At 51.7% G+C, this 23,386-nt stretch overlaps 1 protein-coding gene across 3 annotated transcripts; it reads left to right on the top strand.

Moving 5' to 3' along the window:
• Positions 1 to 656: 656 nt before the first annotated feature.
• On the top strand, positions 657 to 13,798 carry Gucd1 (guanylyl cyclase domain containing 1). 3 transcript variants are annotated; one of them, XM_045132868.1, is made up of 6 exons: positions 657 to 842; positions 4,919 to 5,003; positions 6,360 to 6,525; positions 8,675 to 8,766; positions 9,658 to 9,800; positions 11,311 to 13,798. In XM_045132868.1, the coding sequence occupies exons 1-6, from the start codon at positions 800 to 802 to the stop codon at positions 11,400 to 11,402; spliced, it is 621 nt and encodes a 206-aa protein (XP_044988803.1). In that variant the 5' UTR covers positions 657 to 799; the 3' UTR covers positions 11,403 to 13,798. The 3 variants fall into 3 exon arrangements, with proteins under 3 accessions (XP_044988803.1, XP_044988804.1, XP_044988802.1); XM_045132869.1 differs by having other exon boundaries at positions 658 to 842; positions 9,688 to 9,800; XM_045132867.1 differs by having other exon boundaries at positions 659 to 842; positions 9,559 to 9,800.
• Positions 13,799 to 23,386: the final 9,588 nt, after the last annotated feature.

Here is a 23,386-nt window from a genome sequence, read left to right as displayed (position 1 = left end):
CTGGGAAACAACGGCTCGGGCACGATAGTTCCGGGACCATGAAGGAGAGGACGAAGAGCTGCGCCCGGGGTTACGGAGAACAACACAACTGGGGAGGGACACCTGGCACTTCTAAGCACTTCACACCACGGACAGATTGGGAAGGGATCTAGAGCCTGGGTCCTTGTCTTAGGCTGGGGGTCGGGGAAGGAGGGTGACCGGAAGTGGGACCCAGGGCCAGCCCTCAGGATCCCATCATCACCACCAGGTAAGGGGCGTCCTGAGCCTTGTACACATAAACTGATGGAAGAGTGAGGAGGTCGGCCCGGTGCAACCCTTAAGGGAAATTATTTTTTGAAAAAAAATGCTTGGAGACTCGATGAAGGTATAGGGAAGGACCAAGATTAACACCAGACGCTGTAAAACCCGAGGCTGTAGTGCTGAGTTTCTGAGGGGCGAATGTCAAACACGGGACTTCCGGTGGGGGCGGGCCTTATCCAAGGGGCGGGGCTTACGGAGGATCCGTCAGGGAAGGGCCTGCGATGATTTGGCCTGGGTCAACAGGGGGCGGGGCTTGATGGAGGGGCGGGGCTTCCAGAGGGGAGACCTGGCAGGGTCGGGGAGGGGCCTAAGGTGGCTCCGCCGCCGCCGCCGCTGCCTCCTCCTCCTCCTCCTCCTCCCATTTACGCTGTCCCGGCGGCGGTGGCGAAAGAGGAGGAGGAGGAACTCTGCACGTACTGGCCACGCTCCCGGCCCAGCAGAAGTCGAAGCTGCAGCCAGCTCCGGGCTGGGGCCATGGGCGTCCTGCGCCGCCTGGGGAATGAGGACGGAGGCAGAGGCAGCGGGGCAGCCTCTCGAGCCCGGTCAGTGCCTCTTGTTTTGTTTTTGTTTTTTTGGAGGGCTCTTGTCCCTCAACCCTCCTGCCCTACCCCGGGGAAGGATCGAGGAAAAAACCCCACCCTAAGCGCAGAGCACTCGACCTTGGGCCGACTGCTGCTTCCGTCCAGACTTGGAGCTTCGAGCAGATCCAAGCCCAGGTGGACACTCTCTGCCTAGGCTCCCGTCCCCCTACCACTGGCTATTTCCTTCTCCCGTAAGCCCCCCAAGCGGTTCTGGTTGCGATCTGGTGAGAAAGGTTGGTTGGCCCCGGACACCAACCTTCTCATCAGAAGGTAAAAGTCCTGCTGGAGCCAGGTTGGGACAGCCTATCCCCTGGGCAATGGGAACTGCCCGAGGGCGCTCTGCCTCAGGAGACCTCTTTCCGTCTGCCTTCCCTCACTTAGCACCTTGTCCTGCTGTATTGTTCACCCTCTGGCCCTCGAGGAAGCCACAGAGCCTCTTGGCTTGCCCAAGAAGTAGGGAAAGGAGGAAGTCACCCTGGAGTTCTGCTCAAGTTACAGCCTTATTAGTAAACTGTTCAGGTGAGGTGCCATCTCCCAGGAGGAGTCAAGAGCACATGGGACCCAGACCCTATGGTGTCAGTAGGGCAAGGTCCGGTGTCAGCACACCCGAGGAGTGGGTGGTCTCTTGTGGTTGCAACATGGATCAAGACGTGGACTTATACTGGGAATTACATTTCCACTCCAGCAATTATCTAACTCTATGGTGTTTTGTGAGCCTCAGTGGGGTGAGTCACGGCTCACATTTGAAGGCGGTCATCTAAGAGGCAGGCACTGTTTATGTGCAGTGTCTGTTTTTAGTCCCCATAAAACTCAGCGAAGGGGGTTGCTGTTGCTACTTGCATTTTGCAGGGGATCAGACTGAGGCTGAGAAGAGCTAAATGCCCAGGAATAGTGTCTGCCCCCTTCTCTAGTGTCAGCCACCAACTGAAGGCAGGCCAGGGCCTTCCAGGCAGGTGCTAGCTCTCAGGTAGGGTAGTCCCTTTGGCTCCAGGCGTCAACATCTGCTTGGACTCTGAAAGCCAAAACTGTTATCGGGACAAATACCAAGGCCTGGCCTACCCTTATCACCCACCCCCCAGGAACGTCTGAACCATCTGTGCCAAGATAGGGCTGGCCAAGTGGGAATGTTTGACTCGAGGGGCCTCGGGATGGAGGGGTTCTAAGGCCCAGTGAAAGAGGAGAGGCCATTAGGGCTGTAAAGAGCAACTGATCTGTTCCACATTTTATAACTGGCCATAAGGGCAGACGTAGATAAGGTCACAGCCTGCAGATGGCAGCCCAACTAGTTAGCGCCAGCGCCCAGGCCACATAGGAGGAGGAAGCCTCCAACAGAGGGTAGCAGTCCAGAGGCCTGGGGCAAGGAGCGTTGCGGTAGGCGTCTCAAGAGATAAAGCCCTTTTAGAAAAAAACTCTTTGTTTGTCCAGCATATATAAACACCAACTGTGGGCTAAGGGCTGGGAGGAGGCCAACGGAACCTTGTCCCCACTTGCCACCACAGAATTCTTAGGCCGTCCAGTGGGAACATTAGATGCCACCTCAAGGCCTGCATGTTGGGGGGACCTGGAGAAAGAAAAAAGAGTGGAACCAGAGTATTTGGATGTTGAGAGATGAGAAGCAGTATTCTTAGGCAAGAGCAAGGCCTGGATAGTAATCGGCCTTAGTGGAGAGAAGCTCCGAGGCCATTCCAGCCATAATAAGGGTTTTGCACAGGGAAAACAGCCACGGTGGCACCACCACACCCCTCAGAGAGCCCTTCTTCACAGCATGCCATGGGAAGTAGTTTTAGAATTAAATCTGAGGCTGTAGAGCTAGATGGCTTAGCAGTTAAAGGTACTTACTTGCAAAGCCTGAAGGCCCAGGTTCAATTCCCCAGTATCCCCGTAAAGCCAGATGTACAGAGTGATACATGCATCTGGTGTTCCATTTGCAGTGGCAGGAGGCCCTGATATGCTAATACTCACTTGTTTTCTGTCTGCCTCTTTATCCCTGTCTCTCTCAAATATGTAAATGAAAATATTTAATTATGTAATTAATTATTTGTTTGGTTTTTTTCGAGGTTAGGGTTTCACCCGAGCCTAGGCTGACCTGGAAGTCACTATGTAGTCTCGGTGGCCTTGAACTCACGGTGATCCTCTACCTCTGCCTCCTGAGTGCTGGGATTAAAGGCATGTGCCACCACGCCCAGCTATGAAAATATTTTAGAATAAGTCACTGGAGTTAAGGGTTAGAGTCTTTAGTCAACTTTGTGCGCCCAGAGCCTGAAATACAGTTTATTTCTTCTAATAGACAGTTTTTGTTTTTGTTTTTGTTTTGTGGCAATGCTGGGGATTGAACCCAGGGCCTTGGCAATGCTAGGTAAGTACTCTGTCACTGAGCTACATCTCCTGCCCCAAGTACAATAGCTTAGTGAGTTACTAATAAGCATTAGACACTGGGAATAGCAGCAGACAAGATGACCAAGTTCCCTGTTATCTTAGTTCATTTGTGCTGTCACAGCAAACTTACTGCGGAGGGATTTGTCATCCGGAGGGTGAGAATTCTAATGTCAAGGTGTCTGTGGTTCAGAGCCTGGCAAAGGCCCCCTGCTTATAGATAGTGCCATCTGGAATACACTTACATGCGAAGGAAGGGAAAGGAGAGAATTACACAGCGGATCAGAAGGGCAAAATGGCTCCAACTAGTTTTGTCTGATCCTTCTGGAAGGAACTAACCCACGCACAGGGGCAGAGCTCTCTTGACTGAGTCAGTTCCCCAAAGGCCTCACTTCTTTTCTGTTTGTGTATATGTGGTGTGTGTGTCCAGATTCATGACACTAGCTCCTGTGGGCCACTTGCTGGCTTGGGTTCCCCGCAGGGCCTCAGCACATGCTGTCCCCCTTCTGTGCTTTGCTCCCTGAGTCATCCCCGCTCCCCCCCACGCTATTTTCCTCATCTAAGCCGTGGTTGTCTGTCCTATTTGTTTGTTCCTGCTATGCGCTGGGACAGAATCGCGCGTGTTACTCACTCATCGTCCTGCAATATGCCTGCCAGGCACTTACTAGGCTCTGGGAAAATATTTGTCTATTGAACAACCATATCAGACCAAAGTCCCCCACCTCAGGGCTGGCCAGACTCACTCCAGTGAGAAGAAGTCAGTTGCCCTAAACTAGTCAGTGGGAGGAGGATGCCTGGGCTAGCCTTTTGTGTCCCACTTCACAGCCTGGAACAGAGTTTGAGAAGTTGCCCGGGGACAGTGGTGGAGGGAGCTTGCAGGAGCATGCTTCCTATGTGGTCTGTGTGACAATCCTCTCCTCCTAGCCATGGTTTTCACATGGTGGTGGTCCTGGGCGCTTTAGAGTCAGCCAAACCAACAGGGGTCCTGTGGACTCGTATTTGCTGAGTGCCTCTTGTGTCAGCCCTGGTCTGAAGGCAGGAAGCAAAACAATCCTTGTCTTGTCAGAGTTCCTCCCAGAGGAAGAGAAAGGGGAGTCGGGCGTGGTGGCGCACGCCTTTCATCCCAGCACTCGGGAGGCAGAGGTGGGAGGATCGCCGTGCGTTCGTGGCCAGCCTGAGACTCCATAGTGAATTCCAGGTCAGCCTGGGCTAGAGTGAGACCCTACCTCGAAAAACCAAACCAGAGAGAGAGAGCCATGGCTACACACAGTGGGTTGGCCCCCTGCAAGGGGCAGCATTTCAGCAGTTAGGTCCAGGTACAAGCATTAGCTCCTGGAAAGCCAGAAGCATCCAGAAAAACGATGTGCCAAGACCCGCAGTGTGAGGGCGGCCTGGTCATGAGGAGGAAGCCAAAAGTGCCGGGCGGCACTCACAGATGTGGTATCCTAAAGGCAGCCACCCCACGGGAGGGAGTCGACTGGGGTTCACTGGCTCTGGCTGGTGTCTGGGGCAGAATGCTGGGGTTGTTAGAATGAAGGATTGTAAGAAGGTCAGTGAGCCCCTGGAAAGTCTTGGCGGTGGACTGCAGTGGTATCTCCAGCGGGGGTGGCAGCGGTGGGCACTGCTGTGGGTTAAAGTCCCCCGCCCCCTCTGTTTCTGCGCAGGGGACTTCGTGCAGCTGCCTGTCCCCGTCATCCAGCAGCTCTACCACTGGGACTGTGGCCTGGCCTGCTCCAGGATGGTGCTGCGGTAAGTGTCCACACCGCGTGCTGTGAGTCAGGGGTGATGCAGGAGGTGACCCCAGGTGGCACTGAGCTCCCACGTAGGCTGTCTGGGGTTGAGGCTGGTAAGCATGAACCAAGTGGGCCAGACCCACTTGTGGTAGTGCCTGGGATGACCAGGGAAGTCCCAGGTTCCCGGCGGGCAGACAGGGCACCTTCCCCCCATCAAACATCAGCCACCTGGGAGCGTAACCGTGAACTTGTACGCGAGTTTTTAGTCGGCGCTCTGAGCCGCGGACAAGTGTCTCCTGCCTCTGTCTCGCATCCTCGAATTCTGGGAAACATGGAGTTTAACAAATGTATGTAGTGCCTGAAACTTTGAAAACCACACCTTTGAGCCTGGGGCCTTGCTGTAGTCAGCTTCACTTGGCTGGGATGAACTTTCAGACCGATGTTGTTTCTGGGAAGAAGGGATTTATTTCAGGCTTCCAGATCCAGGGGAAGTTCCATAGTGGTGGAAGAGACTGGCCCCCTTTCACAGATCGAAACAGGAGGAAAAAAAACACCAACAACCAGCCAGCATCATTGGCAAGTGGCAGGAATTCAGATCTGCCCTTAGTGACAACTTTGAGCTGGACCCCAGGATCCGCCCCCAATGACATCTCATCCAGCTAGGCAGCTGGAAATCCAAGTTTTTAATTTACTTATTTATTATTTTTATGAGAGAGAGAGAATTGATGTGCCAGGGCCTCTAGCCACTGTATTTGAACTCCAGACGTGTGTGCCACCTTGTGCACATGCATCACCTTGTGTGTCTGGCTTACATGGGTTCTGGGGAGTTGAACTTGTATCCTTAGGCTTCACAGGCAAGCACTTTCAACCACTAAGCCATGTCTCCAGCCCTGGAAATCCAAGTTTTTTTTTTGTTGTTGTTTTGTTTTTTTCCCCTGAGGGTAGGGTTTCACTCTAGACCAGGCTGACCTGGAATTCACTATGTAGTCTCAGGGTGGTCTTGAACTCACAGTGATCTACCTACTTCTGCCTCCTGAGTGCTGGGATTAAAATCCAAGTTTTAATAAAAACAACAGAGTCTACTGGGGCACATAGCATTGAAATTACCACAGGCCTCATCTTGGATTTGCAATCACTGGGGTCCTAGAAAGCAGTAACCTGCCCAAATTTACACAGCCTATAAGAGATACAGGAGCTGGAATCCGGGCTCCAGACAGTGCCCATGCAGTGGTTCTCAGGCAGCAAGTAGGCAGGCCGTAGGATTTTATGATGACGACAGACAGACTTCTAGGGATCAAGGGCCCATGGATGAGGGTGACCTGGCCCGGCCTGCCCTCGAGAGCAAGCCGATCTCTGTGCTGTCTGCCCACAGGTACCTGGGCCAGCTGGACGATGGAGAGTTTGAGAATGCCCTGCAGGATCTGCAGTTGACCAAGAGCATCTGGACCATCGACCTGGCCTACCTGATGCGCCACTTTGGTGTGAGACACCGCTTCTGTACCCAGACCCTGGGTGTCGACAAGGGTTACAAGAACCAGGTGAGCAGCTAGCCACCGGGCCTTTTTACATGCAGCTACACGGAGGCATCGGCCGCCCATGTGTGGCCATTAGAAGAGAGATGGCCAGGGTCTGGACACCCAAGTGGGACAGAGGCAGGTAAGTTACAGGTGGGTGATCTTGAGGGACAGCCTGCCTGGAACATCTAAGCATTAAGCTCTGGGTTCCTGCTACCTTTGACGGCAGAGGAGAGTCAGCCCTTCTGCGTCCCTCCCCTCCCCCGGCACAAGGCAGGCCCAGGGAGGCAGAGCCTGTCACTCTCTGATATCATGTGGCCAGCATTGTTTTCTTCCTTCTCACCAGAATAGCCAGCTATTAAGCTAGGTAAATAGATTCTAGAAAAAAGAAACAAACCTGATACTGCCTTTTGCTTTTTTCTTTTTTCCTCCTGCATATAACACTATGATACGTGGCCATGCCAACACACCAGAATGTTCTGCTTTCTTGTGAAGCCTGTGCCAGTCCTATCTGCTCTTGAGGCAGCTCTTGCCTCAGGCTTTAAAACTTGGTACAGGGCTGGAGAGATGGCTTAGCAGTTAAGGTACTTGCCTGTGAAGCCTAAGGACCCAGGTTCAATTCCCCAGTACCCACATAAACCAGATGCACATGGTGGAGTATGTATCTGGAGTTCGTTTGTAGTGGTTAGAGGCCCTGGTATGCCCATTCTCCCTCCCTCCCTCTCTCAAATAAATGAATAAAAATAAAAATAATTTTTTTTAAAGTTTCTGTGTAAAAAAACAAACAAACAAACATGGGCCTGACGTGGTGGCACATGTCTTTAATCCCAGCACTCGGGAGGCAGAGGTAGGAGGATCACCGAGAGTTCAGGGACACCCTGAGACTACATAGTGAATTCCAGGTCAGCCTGAGCTAGAGTGAGACCCTACCTCAAAAAACCAAAAAACAGGGAAACATGAGGAGGTAATATGATGGAGAATGGTATTTCAAAGGGGAAAGTGTCGGGGGGAGGGAAGGGAGGGGATTACCATGGATATTTTTTTATAATCATGGAAAATGTTAATAAAAATTAAAAAATTTAAAAAAAACAGGGAAACAAACAAAGTTGGTAGAAGAGAGTCTCGGCTGTCCGCCTTGATGGGAAAGCTGTCACACGGTGACTGGTGCCCGTCAACCTAACCTTCCCTTAACCTGTCCATGCCAGGGGAAGCAGGCTGCTGAGCCTTAAGGCTTGCATGCAGGCTGTCTTTGTCCTCCCTTGGGAGGCTATGGTCATGTGAGGCCCCTGTACCAAGCGAAGCTGGTCCAAACCCCATTGCCCACCCATCCCTTGGGCATCTTCTCTCATGCCTCTGTGTGGTCTTGTCCACACCCCAGCCAGGCACAGACATGGCTTTCTTCCTTTCTTTTTTGGTTTTTAAAATTACTTACTTCCGAGAGAGAAAGAGGTAGATAGAGAAAGAGAGAATGGGCATGCCAGGGCCTCTAGCCACTGCAGATGAACTCCAGATGCATGTGCCATGATGTGCATCTGGCTTATATGGGTACTGGAGAATCAAACCTGAGACCTTAGGCTTTGCAGGCAAGCACCTTAACCACTGAGCCATCTCTCCAGCCCGTAGCTTTTTTTTTTTTTTTTTTTTTTTTCATTTTTTCGTTTTTTAGGTTTTTCAAGGTAGGTTCTCACTCTAGCCCAGGCTGACCTGGAATTCACTACGAAGTCTCAGGGTGGCCTTGAGCTCACGGTGATCATCCTACCTCTACCTCCTGAGTGCTGGGATTAAAAGCGTGTGCCACCATGCCTGGCTTCCCTAGCTTTCTTACTGGGCACGTTGGGCAAGCCACCTGCTCTGTAGTGGCGCTTCCCTGCCACTTCCTCTATTTTCTATTTATTTATTTATTTGATAAAAAGAGGCAGAGAGAGGGAGAGAATGGGCGCACCAGGGCCTCCAGCCACTGCAAACAAACTCCAGATGCATGTGCCCCCCTGGTGCGTCTGGCTTACATGGGTCCTGGAGAATCGAACCAGGATCCTTTGGCTTTGCAGGCAAACGCCTTAACTGCTGAGCCATCTCTCCAGCCCCACTTGTTCAGTTAACCTGCTCTTTGTCTCGTCCCAGTGGAGCGAGGACCGCCGGGATGGGTGGCTCCAGCTTGCGCTGCTCTCTTTAGTCCTTCTATAGGAAGCACTTCGACACCGAGGAGACCCGGGTGAACCAGCTGTTCGCGCAGGCCGAGACCTACAACGTGCTGGTGGAGAAATGGTGAGGCCCGTGCTGCCCGCATAGGACTGCTCCCTTCTGGTGACGCAGTCGGGGGAGATCCCAGGGTGGCATTTGGAAGGAGGCTGGGACTCCGGACTTGGCCCTCTGGAGCCTTGGTGGCGGTTTTTGTTTTTCCACTCACACGGCAGGGGTCGGTGAGCCGTATAGCCCAGGCCGTGGCCTAGAGCAGGTCTCGAACAGGGGTTGGAGGAGCAGGCGAGCGAGGCAGCCTGGCTGGCTCTGGGACTGTTCATAGCACGATAGCATGTGACAAAAGACAGGAGCCCTCGCTTGGAAGTGACAGACTGAGGAATGTGCTGTCAAGGTGATTCTGTATCTAGGGAAGCCTGGTCCTGGCTGTTGGGACCTTACAAAACGCCCCCCTGCGCCCCCATACGTTGGAGGGCTGGGTTCCTCCCAGTAGGGGCGTTCTTCCCCGGGCTTACGAGGAGACCCCACTCATAGGAATAGGGTTCTATGTGTATGTCTCGACAGGTCTGCCTTGAGTGGACTTGCCTGTCCTTACTGACCGGGCCAACCAGTCTCCATGTTCTGTCGGGGTTCCCCCATCAGCCCCCACCCCCAGCACATACTGGCTCTGGGCTCGGCGCTGGGCTGAACCTAGGCCGTGGTGACAGGCGAACCCCTACTTGTAGGGGGCTCAGAGTCCAGAGGTGACCAGCCAGGTCCCCAGATACGACGGTCCCCGGGGACTGGGCACAGCTGGGATCCAACACGTGAGAGGTGGGGAGCAGGCCCAGCGGTACTAACTGACCCCCACCCTGCTCACAGCGCAGTTAGCGTGCAGGACATTCAGGCGCACCTGGCGCAGGGCCACGTGGCCATTGTGCTGGTGAACTCGGGGGTGCTGCACTGTGACCTGTGCCCCAGGCCCGTCAAGTACTGCTGCCTCACCCCCAGTGGCCACCGCTGCTTCTGCCGTACCCCCGACTACCAGGGCCACTTCATCGTCCTGCGTGGTTACAACAGGGCCACCGGCTGCATCTTCTACAACAACCCAGCCTACGCTGACCGTGAGTGCAGGGGCAGGGGTCTGTGTTCGCTGTCCTCTGTGCCCAGACCCCACAGCGTCCCATTCGGTCTGGTACGGCCAGATCTCTCTCCCTGCGCCCCCCCACCCCGCCTTCTCCCCAAAGTCCCTGCTCCTCCTGCCTCCTCCTTTTTTTTTTTTTTTTTTTAATATATTTTATTTATTTATTTCAGAGAGAGAGTGGGAGGGAGAGAATGGGCACACCAGGGCCTCCAACCACTGCAGACAAACTCCAGATGCATGCGTTTCCCTGCCCCCCCCCCCTTGTACATCTGGTTTACGTGGGTCCTGGAGAGTCAAACCCGGATCCTCTGGCTTTGCAGGCAAATGCCTTAATCACTAAGCCATCTCTCCAGCCCTAAAATATTTTTTAAAATAAATAAAAAGCCTATGCTGGCTGGTTTATTTATTTACAAGAGACAGAGAAACAATGAGAGAGAAAGAGAGAGACAGAGAGAAGGAGACAGAGTGAGTAAGGGTGTGCCAAGGCCTCCTGCCACTGGAAATGAACTACAAATGCATGTACCACTTTGTGCATCTGGCATTATGTGGGTACCGGGTACCTGGGTTATCAGGATTTGCACAAGTAAGCTCCCTTGACCAATGAGCCATCTCTCTCTAGCCCCTGTGAATAGTATTTTATATATTGGATTAGGAGAGCTTTTAGGGATTACTACAGAAAACCTTCAAGATCAACATATATACAGAGAGAGAGAGAGAGAGTTGAAGACTTTCTTAAGAATTTAATGGGTGAGGAGAAAGTTGGTTTGTGAAATAGAACTGCACTAGAAATTAAGAAAAGGTGTTCTGTGGAAGCCAATAATGGTGATAGTCACACGAGAGTAAAATCTTTTTTTTTTCCTAGAAAATTGAATATTGAATAGATTTTTTTTTTCAAGACAGGGTCTCACTCTGGCCCAGGTTGACCTGGAATTTGCTGTGAGTCTCAAACTGGTCTCAAACTCCAAGCAGTCCTCTTGGCCTCTCAAGTGCTGGGATTGAAGGCCTGTGCCACCACACCTGACCTTTCTCTAAAACTTGAAATGAGCTGGGCGTGGTGGTGCACGCCTTTAATCCCAGCACTCGGGAGGCAGAGGTAGGAGGATCACCGTGAGTTCGAGGCCATCCTGAGACTACATAGAGAATTCCAGGTCAGCCTCGGCTAGAGCGACACCCTAACTCTGAAAACCAAAGAAAAGAAAAAGCAAAAAAGGAGCATGCATCTGGAGTTCAATGGCTAGAAGTCCTGCCATGCCCTTTCTCTCTCATCTCCTCGGGAATAAATTAAAAAAAAATTTTTTTTAAATAGATAAAAACTCATGAAGGCCAGAATAGGCAGGGAAGGCCTTCCTGGAGATGGAGGGCTTGAGCCAGTGGGGTTGGCCAGGTAGGTGGAGCACAGTCTGCCCTCACTTAGCTCTCTGGCGTTCTGGGAGGTGGGTGTTTCTCTCAGCCACCGACCTCCCCGCCCCTGCCTCCCCGGCCCCGCGCAGGAATGTGCAGCACCAGCATCAGTAACTTTGAGGAGGCCAGGACCAGCTACGGGACAGATGAGGACATCCTCTTCGTCTACCTGGACAGCTGACAGCCGGAGCCTAGGGTGTCTGGCCCTCAGGCCCCAGCCACTCAGGATGCCCGGGCGCAAGGCATGCAGAACTTTCGCCTCAGTCCATTTGGCTAGCCCCAAGGAAGCCTAGGAAGCCTGCTTTGTCCACCAGTGTTGTGTGTCAATCATGCCGTTCACTCACATCACACACATGCTAGTTGCTGGGGCCACCACCTGAGCCTCTAGGGGGATCCTCTCTCAAGACTCGAGTCCAACCCTGTCTGTGCCCAGAAGTGCTGCCTTCCAGCAAGACCCGAGGCAAGGGGAGGGGCTGGAGCCAGCCTCCCCACAGGCCTTGGAGCTGAGTCCTGGAGAGAAGTCGCTTGACCTGATGCTGCTCATCAAGACAGTAGTCCAAAACAGGCCCCTGGTGCTGGGCCACTCCACGCCTTGATCTCTTGCAGTGTCACTGAGAAGACCCCACCACCACCACCACCGTCCCATTGCAGGTGGCACCACTGTGCCCTCCTGCCTCCAGTGACTGGACGTTTCTGTGACTGGGTGTGAAGCCCTGTCACCACACAGCACAGGCACTCTGCCCTGAAGCTCCCTGGTCCCTGGGGCTCTAGGGTCATCTCAGCCTTCCAGGTATTCCAGCTCTGAGGAGGGCCTTTGGCAGTTGGCTGGTCCTCAGTTCAGACGGGCCCAGCAGAGAGAATGCTTCCAGAATAAAGAGCTGCCGAGGCCTCCCGACACCAGCCTCAATCCCCAGAGCAGGATCTGTCCTAAGTGTGGGAGCCCCAGTCTCTGGAGGAAGGGTGCTAGGGCCTGCCCTTTGGAAACTGGGCAGGGGACAGCCTGCAGCCTCTCACCCAGCCTGGTTTTCACCCCAGTACCTTCTGCACAGGGTACCATGTCTTCTCAGTCTTGAACAGGAGCAAGGCCAGAGTCACACAAAGTAACATTGACTTTTATGTTCCTCTTGGTATCAAGGGTGTTTGCATCTCAGGGGAGACGAGACTAGATCGCAGGTACTCTGTCTTTTGGGGGAGACAAGACCAGATTGCAGGTACTCTGTCTTTCGGGGGAGACAAGATCAGATCGTAGGTACTCTGTGTCTTTCGGGGGAGACAAGACCAGATCGTAGGTACGGTGTGTCTTTCGGGGGAGACAAGATCGGATCGCAGGTTCTCTGTCTTTCGGGGGAGACAAGACCAGATCGCAGGTTCTCTGTCTTTTGGGGGAGACGAGACTAGATCACAGGTTCTCTGTCTTTCGGGGGAGAGAAGACCAGATCGTAGGTACTGTGTGTCTTTCGGGGGAGACAAGACCAGATCACAGATTCTCTGTGTCTTTCGGGGGAGGCAAGAGTAGATTGCAGGTACTTTGGAACCACTGCCACCTCTTCGTAGGCAGGTAAGCCAGCCCGAATTCTGTATCACAGAGGGGACTTGCCTACCCAGCAGTCCTATTGGCAGACACCTCTCACCCTGTAGGGGAAGAGGCTGGCCTCTGGGGACAGTTTGCCCAGGACAGTGATGGAACTAAGTGTTGACTCAGATATGCACCAAAGTGACAAAGGAAATGGTCATTCCCGAAGTGGAGGAGGAACCCACTCATGAGCTGCCTCTGGTAGGGAGGCAGGAATACCCACAATCCCTGTACTTCCAGGGCCGTGGTCTCCCAGTGCCTGAAGTGTGACGTGATGGTGGCTTCCTCCCCTACCTGAGCACCGCAGCTGTGAGGGACAGAAGTGGGCTGTGTCTACAGGGGCTGTCAGACCCCCCCACCCACACTGCTCTTACAGCTCCTCAATGCTAGAAGCCTGTTAGCCAGCAACCACCCCTGATCTCAGAGACTGGTATTGGCTTCGCACTGGTCTCATTGACAATGCCTTAATGCTGGGTGGCCCGGGGTCCTAGAGAACGCCAGCCCAGGAGTGCCCCGCAGCAGTTCTGGGGCGTGGGTGTCCTCGGGAGTGGCCCAGGTAAACTCAGAACAGCTGCAGGGTGGCCGGACGCCATGAGCCGCGGCACACTGCTGAGCAGCCGTCCTCGTCTCTCAGCCACCCATTTAGAAATACTCGGTCCCAGGACACCGACAGCTTCTCAGGGCAAGTCGAGGGTCAGAGGCCACCTGTCTGTAAGTGGCAAGAAGACTTCTCCTGAGGAGGGTCACAGAGGCAGGACACAAGTCTTGAAATGGGCAGGACAAAGCCTTGACTTCAGGGACTGGCGCCGTGCACGCGGCTCCCATCTGCGTCCATCCTGTCCTCACGCTGCTGCCCGGTGCACACGTGGGTCGCACGGGACGGTAGGTGGTTGTGCCACTCCAGCCATGGGGATGAAAGGGATCTTTTACATAGCAGAGATTTTGTACGTAAATATATTTTGTTTGTAATGAGCTGTTCTCAATAAATTCTCTCCAAGGTGACAGCCTCCGGCTCTTGGTTCCTTCCCTGATTTTTTAGCAAGATTACATGGGAGGGAGCAGGTTCTTTTGTTCAACCATCTTACTGACCGGGGGTCTATAAGTATAGATAATAACCCGTGCTGACGCCCACCCCCACTTCCCTCCTCCCAAATCCCACTTTCCATTGAATCCCTTCCTTCAGATCAGCCTCTCTTCTACTTTGATGTTATCATTTTTTCCTCCTATTACAAAGGTCTGTGTATGTAGTGGTGTACAGTGTGAGGTCATGAACTTAGGTCTGTACCAAAGTGACAAAGGCCACTTTGTGTGGATGACATCATTGTAAGCACTCTTCCCCTTTCTTTGGCTCTTACATTCTTTCCACCACCTCTTCCACAGTGGGCCCTGAGCCTTGGAAGGTGTGATAGAGAGGTCTCACTAAGTGCTGAAAACACTATCACATCTCAGCGCTATGGTGACTTTATTTGCAAGCAGAGAGAGAAGAGAGACAGAATGGGTACTCCAAGGCCTCTAGCCACCACAAAAGGACTCCAGATACATGTGCCACTTTGTGCATCTGGTATGTGGGTGCTGGGGGAATCGAACTTGGGTCATTAGGCCATTTCTCCAGCCCTGTGGTGACTTTTTTGAGTCACCCCCGTGGTCACTACCATGTGAAAGGAGAAGCTCCTCTAACCAAAAGCAGGAGTAGCATTAATATATGGACATAACAGAGACATTAAAAAGTGCTTACAGGGCATTTTGGTGAGCATAATATATGCATTTAGCCAGACAACAGCAGGTGTTATTCCCCTAGGGCACATGGCCTCCCAGCATCAGACATGGAGCACGCCTCCAGTCCAAACAGAGAGTTGGTTTCCCCCATGACAGGCATGCCACAATTGCACCAGTAGGCATATTTGGCCTGGCTGGCCAGCCGTAGGCTTGCAGGGTCCTCTGCTGGTTAAGACCCTTGATGACTTTTCTCTCTTAAAAGGCTGTATGCAGGGCTGGAGAGATGGCGTAGCAGTTAAGCGCTTGGCCTGTGAAGCCTAAGGACCCCGGCTTGAGGCCCGGTTCCCCAGGTCCCACGTTAGCCAGATGCACAAGGGGGCGCACGCGTCTGGAGTTCGTTTGCAGAGGCTGGAAGCCCTGGCGCGCCCATTCTCTCTCTCTCCCTCTATCTGTCTTTCTCTCTGTGTCTGTCGCTCTCAAATAAATAAATAAATAAAGTATTCAGAAGACCCTGAAATTTTAAAAGAAAAAAAAATTTAAAAAAAAAAAGGCTGTATGCAGCGTAGCTCTTTCCAGCATCCTGACAGCTGCTAGTCAGTAGGAAGGAGGCTTCCAGCTCAGCTCCAGCTTGATTTCTCAGTGACCTGCAGCCCAGGCATGTGGCGTCTTCAGCAGTAGGGTCTTACCATCTAGTTCTGATGGGCAACCAAGAGCCTTGGCAATGGCCTATAATGTTTTGGGGACATCAGGGACTTCCCTGGCCAACAACTCACTGGAAGGTGTCCCACTCCTTTACCACCACCTCTCGCCACTAGGGGGCAGCCACGGGATAGGCATGTATGCACGATGCTGGTCACAGGATAATTTCAGACTGTAATAGAAAAATGGCCTGAGCCCTGAGTCCAGTGAAGTTCATGGGTAACAGGGTGGTTCACACAGCCGACCCAGCCCTGTGTACTATGACCTCCCCTCTGGGGGGCGAGGTCTGTTCCCAGGCAGGATGGAGGAGCCACCAGCTGTGCTGTGGTTCTAAAGAAGGCCAGAAGAGCAGTCTTCGACCCAGAGAGGAGAGGGGCGCTTGGGGTCACCAGCCAGGAGCAGGGAAGACTGAGAACTCAAACTCAGGTCTCTTGACGGAGCTTGAGGTCTGTCTGCTCCATGAAGCCCCTCACTATGGAAGCAAATGGAGATTAGGGGAAGGCGGGAAAGCTGGTCCACGCTGCTCCTTGTCACGCACTCCTTCCCTCCGTCCTTCCATCGCTTCCCTCTCCCTCCCTTCCTCCCTCATTTCCATAACAGCGCTACACATGTCTAGAGTTCATCTGCAGTGGCCGGAGGCCCTGGCGCGCCCATTCATTTTCATTCTCTCTCTCCTCCTCCCTCTTTCTCTGTTAAATAAAAAATAAAATAAATGTTTTAAAAACCTGGTCATGAGGACTGGGGAGATGGCTCCCTGGTTCAAGGTACTTGCTTGCAAAGCCTGCTGTCCAGGATTCAGTTAACCAGTGCCCACGCTTGAGAAAAGCCAGATGCACAATATGCCACATGGGTCTGGAGTTTGTTGGCACTGGCAAGGAGCCCTGACATGCTCATACTTCCCTTCCTCTCTCTCTCTCTTTCTCTGTCACACATACACACACACAAAATGATTTTATTTTTGTGGGGTAGGGTCTCACTCTATCCCAGGCTGACCTGGAATTCACTATGCCATCTCAGAGTAGCCTTGAACTCATGGTGATCCTCCTACCTCTGCCTCCCAAATTCTGGGATTAAAGGCACGCACCACTAAGCTTGGCTTGATTTTTTTTTTTTTTTTAACAACATGGCCATGAATTCACACTCATCAAAGTTGGGAAGCTCTTGCTTCCAGAAAATATTGAATGAGAAGACATTCTGCTTACTGTGCTTGGAGATACTGGCTAAAAGAGCTGGCTGTGGGGCTGGAGAGATGGCTTGGCGGTTAAGCGCCTGCCTGTGAAGCCTAAGGACCCCAATTCGAGACTTGTACCCATGTAAGCCAGATGCACAAGGTGTCACATACATCTGGAGTTCATTTGCAGTGGCTGGAAGCCCTAGTATGCACTTTCTCTCTCTTGCTCTCAAATAAATAAAAATAAACAAAAATAAAAATAAAAGAGCTGGCTGTGGCTTGAGAGATGGTTTAGCAGTTAAAAGTACTTGCACACCAGGGCCGTCAGCCACTGCAAATGAATTTCAGATGCATGAGCCACCTTGTGCATCTGGCTTACGTGGGTCCTGGGGAATTGAGCCTGAGCTCTTGGACTTTGCAGGCAAGCACCTTAACCACAGCCCTTGGCTCCCATTTCTGACTTGTAGAATCCTGTATTAATCTGAGTGGTCCACAAAGAATCAGGGGTTCAGAGACCCTCTTATGGGCGATGCACTGTTTGAGATTTTTAGCCTGGGGGATATGGCCAATGGCCCATGGTCAGGTAAGTGGGGGAGGAAGAAGTAGAGCTCATATCTACAAGCCCGGAGCTCCTCCCATTTATACATAGCAAAGCTATTTAGTCACGCAGTGGGACATTCATTTTCTTTCTTTCTTTTTTTTTTTTTTTTTGGTTTTTCGGGGCAGAGTAGCCTTGAACTCATGGTGATCCTTCTGCCTCTGCCTCCCGAGTGCTGGGATTATAGGCGTGTGCCACCATGCCCGATCACATCATTTTCTGTATGTTTTGCTGATAAACAGAGGCTGCAATGGGGAAAACATTGCTGAACATGAGTACAACCTGGCAGTCATTAGTCCTTCTAGGGGTTCAAGCCTTGGCTCCCACAGTCTCATCCCAGCATGTTGGGTGCTACACTGTTCTCAGACTGATGACATCACAGGGTGTTTAGTCTCAAAGACAAGACTTTCACCACGGGGACTGCGAAGGCCTGGGAGCAGAAGGCGCTTGCTCAGGGGAACTGAGCAGAGTGGAGGGAGAGGCGGGCCCCAGTCCAGTCCCTCCACGTGACCCGTTTCCCACTATTGTCAAGGCCTGGGCTGTGCGGTCTGGTCACAGGCAGAACGAGAAACACACACATTTATCATGTGACAAGTGCAAATGTCCAGAAAGGAAAAAAGGATTATAGAAACCATTCGGCTGCATTCTCTGGACAAACGGAATTGTGATGAATTTGTGTGAAGGCGCCTGGAATGAAAGTCCAACGTGAGAAGTTAGGGAGGCCTGCAGCCAGGACAGGGCCTGACCTAAGGCGCCCTGCCCCCGGCCCGCAGGGAGGCAGAGCCCAAGGCCTGTGCTCAGCAGGGAGCGACAGGGTGGGAATGGGTGCCTCCTGCTAGCTGGGTGTTTACTTGTGGAGAAAGAGAGGAGACAGAGACAAAACTGGCACATCAGAAGGAATTCCACACATGATGTTTTGTACATCTCGCTTCACATGGGTGTTGGGGAATTGAATGCAATCAAGTGCCTTAACCATTGAGCCATCCTTTTCTTCCTCCCTCCCTCTCTCTTTTCTTTTCCTCTCCTTTCCTTCTCTCTCTCTCTCTCCTTCTTTCTTTTTCTGTTTTTCAAGGTAGAGCCTTGCTCTAGCCCAGGCTGACCTGGAATTCACAGTATAGTCTCAGGGTGGCCTTGAATTGACAGCGATCCTCCTACCTCTGCCTCCCAAGTGCTGGGATTAAAGGCATGCGCCACCACGCCCGGCTCCGGCTCTCCACTTCTAAAACTCACCCCTGAGAGGTGTTGGTCTTTGATTCTCAATCAACTCCCCCAAGACCAGTCCCACTCCTATTTGATCCCCCATTTGGGGAGCAGTGTCCTCACCAGTGACTGGTCCACACATCCCAGCCACAGCCAGACTCCCACACCACAGACAACAGAGCAGAGGAGAGTCGCCACTTTCCTCCTGGGTGCCAGGTGGGACCTGGGCAGACCCTGCCCACTGGAAGCCACCAGCAAGGGGGGATGCGGTCCAGAGCTGGGAAGTTCAAGCGCCTACCTTTCTTTGCATCTCCAGAGGTGAGGAGCAACTGTGAATCAGAGAAAGGTAAGAGGCGCCGCTAGGGGGCAGCACGACACCGTCCGTTCCAGACCCCCGAGCCACTGACCAAGGGGGAAGGGGCTGTCCTCACTGGACAAGGGACAAGTGTCTCAATGCCCTGCCGCCCAGCGCTGCACCTCTGGGAGCCAGGAGGATGTGACATGCGAGTTGAAAACGTGGACTTTTGAGTTTATAATCCTGAGGGAAGATAGACATAGAGCACTCACAGTTCTTGGGGTTGGCAATGCTTGCAGAGGTAGACCCCCCCCACACACACACACCTTGAATTATTAAACCACTGATTTCCCGACGTTGCCAGAACTCAATTAGACTTAGTAGGGAAACTTTCAGTACTTCAGCTCTGATGAGTTTCACAGCTGCTAGTAAAAATGAAAGGGACCCTACCTTGAAAAAAAAAATAAGAGGCGGCGGTGGGGGGAGCGGGGATGTGTGATGGCAAATGCCTTTAATCCCAGCGCTCGGGAGGCAGAGGCAGGAGGATCACTGGGAGTTCGAGGTCACCCTGAGAGTTCATAGTGAATTCCAGGTCAGCCTGAGCTCGAGCAAGACCCTACCTCGGGGATGGAGGGGAATCAGGTAAAACAGAAGCAGAGAGAAGTACCAGGCCAAGGTAAATTTCTCCTGCTGGGACTCTTGGGTTTGGATTTGCGGCATGAACACAAAAGGCGTGGGAAGATGCTATGTGTGATGTCCCCTCAAAGCCAGAAGCCGGGCTCCTTTCCTTGGCCAGCTCTAGAGACATGCCTGACTCAGAGGGGCTGATGGCGGCACAACAGTGATCGATTGGCGGTGGAGCAGTTAATCGATTGGCGGCGGCGGAGCAGTGACTGGCAACGTCGACAGCTTTATGGCCTCTGTTAGCCCGAGGGACTAACTGTGAGAGAGGGTCAGAGCAGGTGGGGGCCTTTACAGCCAAACTCAGTGGACGCTCAGCCCTGAGCTGCAGCCTGACGGCTGACCTCCTCAGGCCTGTGCTCTACACCCGAAACTGGGAGCAGAGCTGGGCTTGGCACTCTGTGGACTTGTGGTCACCATGCTGGGGAGGGTGAGGCATCAGCACTCAGCATAAAGCCAGCTGCACAAAGTGGTGCGCACACCTGGAGTTCGTTTGCAGTGCCTGGAGGCCCTGGCGCGCCCATTGTCTCTCTCTTTCTCCTTGTGCAAATAAATAAAGATAATCTTTTTTATTATTGATTTATTTTTTAATATTATTTATTTATTTGAGAGAGAGAGAGGACGAGGCACATAGAGAGAAAGAGAGAATGGGCGTGCCAGGGCCTCCAGCCACTGCAAATGAACTCCAGATGTGTGTGCCCCCTTGTGCATCTGGCTTACGTGGGTCCTGGAGAATCGAACCAGGGTTCTTTGGCTTTGCAGGCAAATGCCTTAACCACTAAGCCATCTTCTCCAGCCCAAATATAATATTTTTTAAAAGATTCTAGATGGGCAGAAGCAATGTCCACATGGAAGTTCTGCCTGACTAGGAGCAAATGCCTTGGTGTCTCCCTTTCCATCAGCATGCACCTTGTTTCAGCCAGAGAACAGGTGGTGGGTGCTTGTCAGAAACCCAGTTCTCAGGAGGATTCACAAGTCTAACACAAGGAAAATCACGGGCTTGATTGAGGGGACTCATTTTGCTATCACCTCCCCCACTTCTGAGTTGCTAAGCCAAGCTAACAAAACTTAAAAAAAAATATATCCTGAGCTGGAGGGATGGTTTAATCGTTAAGATGCTCACCTGCAAAATAAATAAAAATAAGATAAAAAACCAACCTAAAAAACATGAACAAAAAAATCTTTAAAAAATATCTTATTTTTATTTATCTTAAGAGACAGAGAGAGAATGAATGAGAGCTCCAGGGCCTCTGGTCACAGCAAATGTGCTCCAGACGCGTGTGCCTCCCTGTGCATCTGGCTTACGTGGGTCCTGGGGAATCGAACCTGGGTCCTTTGGCTTCGCAGGCAAGTGCCTTAACTACTGAGTCATCTCTCCAGCCCATGCTGACAAAACTTTTAAGGAGGGTTAGAGAGATAGCTTAGTGGTTAAGACACTTGCCTGTGAAGCCTAAGAACCCAGGTTGGATTCCTCAGGTCCCATGTAAGCCAGATGCACAAGGTAGCACATGCGTCTGCAGTTTGTTTGCAGTGGCTAGAGGTCCTGGTGCACCTATTCTCTCTCTCACTAGCCCTTTTTTCTCTCTCTCAAACAAATAAATATATAAAGATATTTAAAACTTCAAAAAAAATTTTAATTTAAAGCTGGGCATGGTGGCACATGCCCGTAATCCCGGCATTTGGGAGGCAGAGGTAGGAGGATTACTGTGAGTTCAAGGCCACCTTGAGACTACAGAGTGAATTCCAGGTCTGCCTGAGGTAGAGTGAAACCCTACCTCGAAAACAAATAACAAAAAAAGATGCTATTGGAGTTTTGTAGAAAGTAGAGAGAGAAGTTGGAGATGGAGTCGCTTATTTATTTTTAAATATTTCATTTATTTACTTGAGGAAGAAAGAAAGAGAGACAGAGAGAGAAGGAGAATAAATGAATGGGCATGCCAGGGCCACCTGCCACTGCAAATGAGCTCCAGACACACGCGCCACTCATTTTGTGCATCTGGCTTTATGTGGGAATCAAACCCGGGCCATGAAGCTTTGCAAGCAAGTGCCTTTAATTGCTGACCATGTCCCCAGCTCTAGGCTCACATGTAGAGAAAGAGAGTGCTAAACTACAGGAGATGAGATCATGCTAGATTAGGATTGGTTGTTGCTTGTTTTTTTGAGACAGGATCTCATGTCACTCAGGTTGGCCTTGTGTAGCTGGGGATGACTTTTAACTTCTGATCCTCCTGCCTCCACCTTGTGAGTGCTGGGATTACAGACAAGCTCTACTGTGCCTCGTTTTACATGGTGCTGAGTATTGAACCCAGGGCCTTGTGCATGTTAGGCGTGCATTCAGCTGACTGAACTCTATTCCCAGCCCGGCTGGTCTTCTACCACAAGAAGACACAGACTTGGGACACAGAGCAGACAGGCGGGGAAGGGGCAAAGATGGAGACAGAGAGGGAAGCGACTCTGCCATTTGTCAAAGAACAAGGGGGCTGGAGAGACGGCTTAGCAGTTAAGGCACTTGCCTGAGAAGCCTAAGGATCCGGGTTTGGTTCTCCAGATCCCACGTAAGCCAGATGCGTGTGGTGGCACATGCATCTGGAGGTCGTTTGCAGTGCTGGAGGCCCTGGGGTGACCATTCTCTCTCTCTCTCTCTCTCTCTCTCTTCCTCTCTCTCTCTCTAATCAGTAAATAAAAAATAAAAGACTAGTCCCAGCATCTGGGAGGCTGAGGTAGGAGGATTGCTAGGAGACTATAGAGTGATTTCCAAGTCAGCCTGAGCTACAGCAAGACCCTACATCAGAAAAAAAAAAAAAAGAGGGCTGGAGAAATACTCAGTGGTTAAAGGCACTTGCTTGCAAAGCCTACTGGGCCTGGGTTCGATTCCCCAGTACCCACGTAAAACCAGCTGGGCAAAGTGGAACATGCATCTAGAGGAGTTCGTTTGCGGTGACAAGAAGGCCTGGCGGACCCATTCCATCCCTCCTTTCTCTCTGCTTGTGCATAAATCAATAACCTTTTTTTTTAAAGAGCACCCAGAGCCAGGTGTGGTGGCACACGCCTTTAATTCCAGCACTCGGGAGGCAGAGGTAGGAGGATCGCCGTGAGTTCGAGGCCACTTTGAGACTACATAGTGAATTCCAGGTCAGTCTGGGCTAGAGTGAGACCCTACCTTGGGGGAAAACAAAAAAAGAGCACCCAATTGTCAGTCAGTAGGCGCTAGAAACAAGAAGCCTGGGATAGCGTCTCCCTCAAAGCCATCTGCAGGAATTGACCTTGGACTTCTAGCCTCTAGGACTGCGGCATGATCAATTTCTACTTTTCTCACCCACCCAGTTAGGAAGCTATTGAAATGCTCAGCATGGTTTTATTTAGATCACTTCCTGTTGTTTTTCATTAACTATAGTTTTTTTTTTTTTAAAGAGATTATCATTAAAAAATACCCATCTCCTGTCTTGGAGTGTTTTATTATTTATTTATGAGAGAGAGAGATTGAGAATAGACACACCAGGGCCTCCAGCCACTGCAAACGAACTCCAGACACATGAGCCACCATGTGAGTCTGTTTTACCTGGGTTCTGGGGAATCGAACCGGGGTCCTTTGATTTTGCAGGCAAGCTCCTTAACTGCTAAGCCATCTCTCCAGCCACTGACTTTGCATTTTTTATATGTATGTTCTGAATCTTAAATAATTTTTTTGTTGTTATTTATCTTGAATTATCTTGCTAATGACTCATTTTAGTGCTAACCACCCAAGGGAGAAAGGGGCTGAAATGTACTTAGCCCTTGTATTTCTCCTCTGGACAGCTTCTCTCCTACTGTTACAGGTTTGGGAAGGGAAGGGACCTTCCTCAGCTGGGGCTGGGCTTGCTTAGGGGTTGGAGAGCCGCACACTCGCACTTGACAGTGGCTGGAGCTCCCCAAGCCACTGGTCCTCGAGTCCCTTGCGTTATGATCGACAAAGAACTGACAGGTGTAGACACAGCGGAGGGGCCAAGGCTAAGAGAGATTTTATTTTAGGAAAGAGAATGAGGCAGGAATGGAAAGATGGCTTAGTGGTTAAGGTGCTTGCCTGCAAAGCCTGAGGATCCAGGCAGGTTTGATTCCCCAGAACCCGCACAAGCCAGATGCACGTGGTGGCTCATACATCCGGGCTTCGCTTGCAGTAGCTAGAGGTCCTGGTGTGCCCGTTCTCTTTATCTGCTTCTCTCTCTCTCTAATAAATAAATTACTAACTAAATAAC

The sequence above is a fragment of the Jaculus jaculus genome, chromosome 13 (assembly GCF_020740685.1).
Source record: "Jaculus jaculus isolate mJacJac1 chromosome 13, mJacJac1.mat.Y.cur, whole genome shotgun sequence".
Classification (NCBI taxonomy): Eukaryota; Metazoa; Chordata; class Mammalia; order Rodentia; family Dipodidae; genus Jaculus; species Jaculus jaculus.
Note: the sequence above shows the minus strand (reverse complement) of the source record. Positions and strands in the feature narration are given on the sequence as shown.

Coding starts and splice junctions, on each gene's coding strand:
- Gucd1 (XM_045132867.1), top strand. CDS start 800: ATGAGGACGGAGGCAGAGGCAGCGGGGCAGCCTCTCGAGCCCG. Junction 6,526..8,674: donor ACAAGGGTTACAAGAACCAG/GTGAGCAGCTAG, acceptor TGCTCTCTTTAG/TCCTTCTATAGGAAGCACTT. Junction 8,767..9,558: donor AACGTGCTGGTGGAGAAATG/GTGAGGCCCGTG, acceptor CCCTGCTCACAG/CGCAGTTAGCGTGCAGGACA.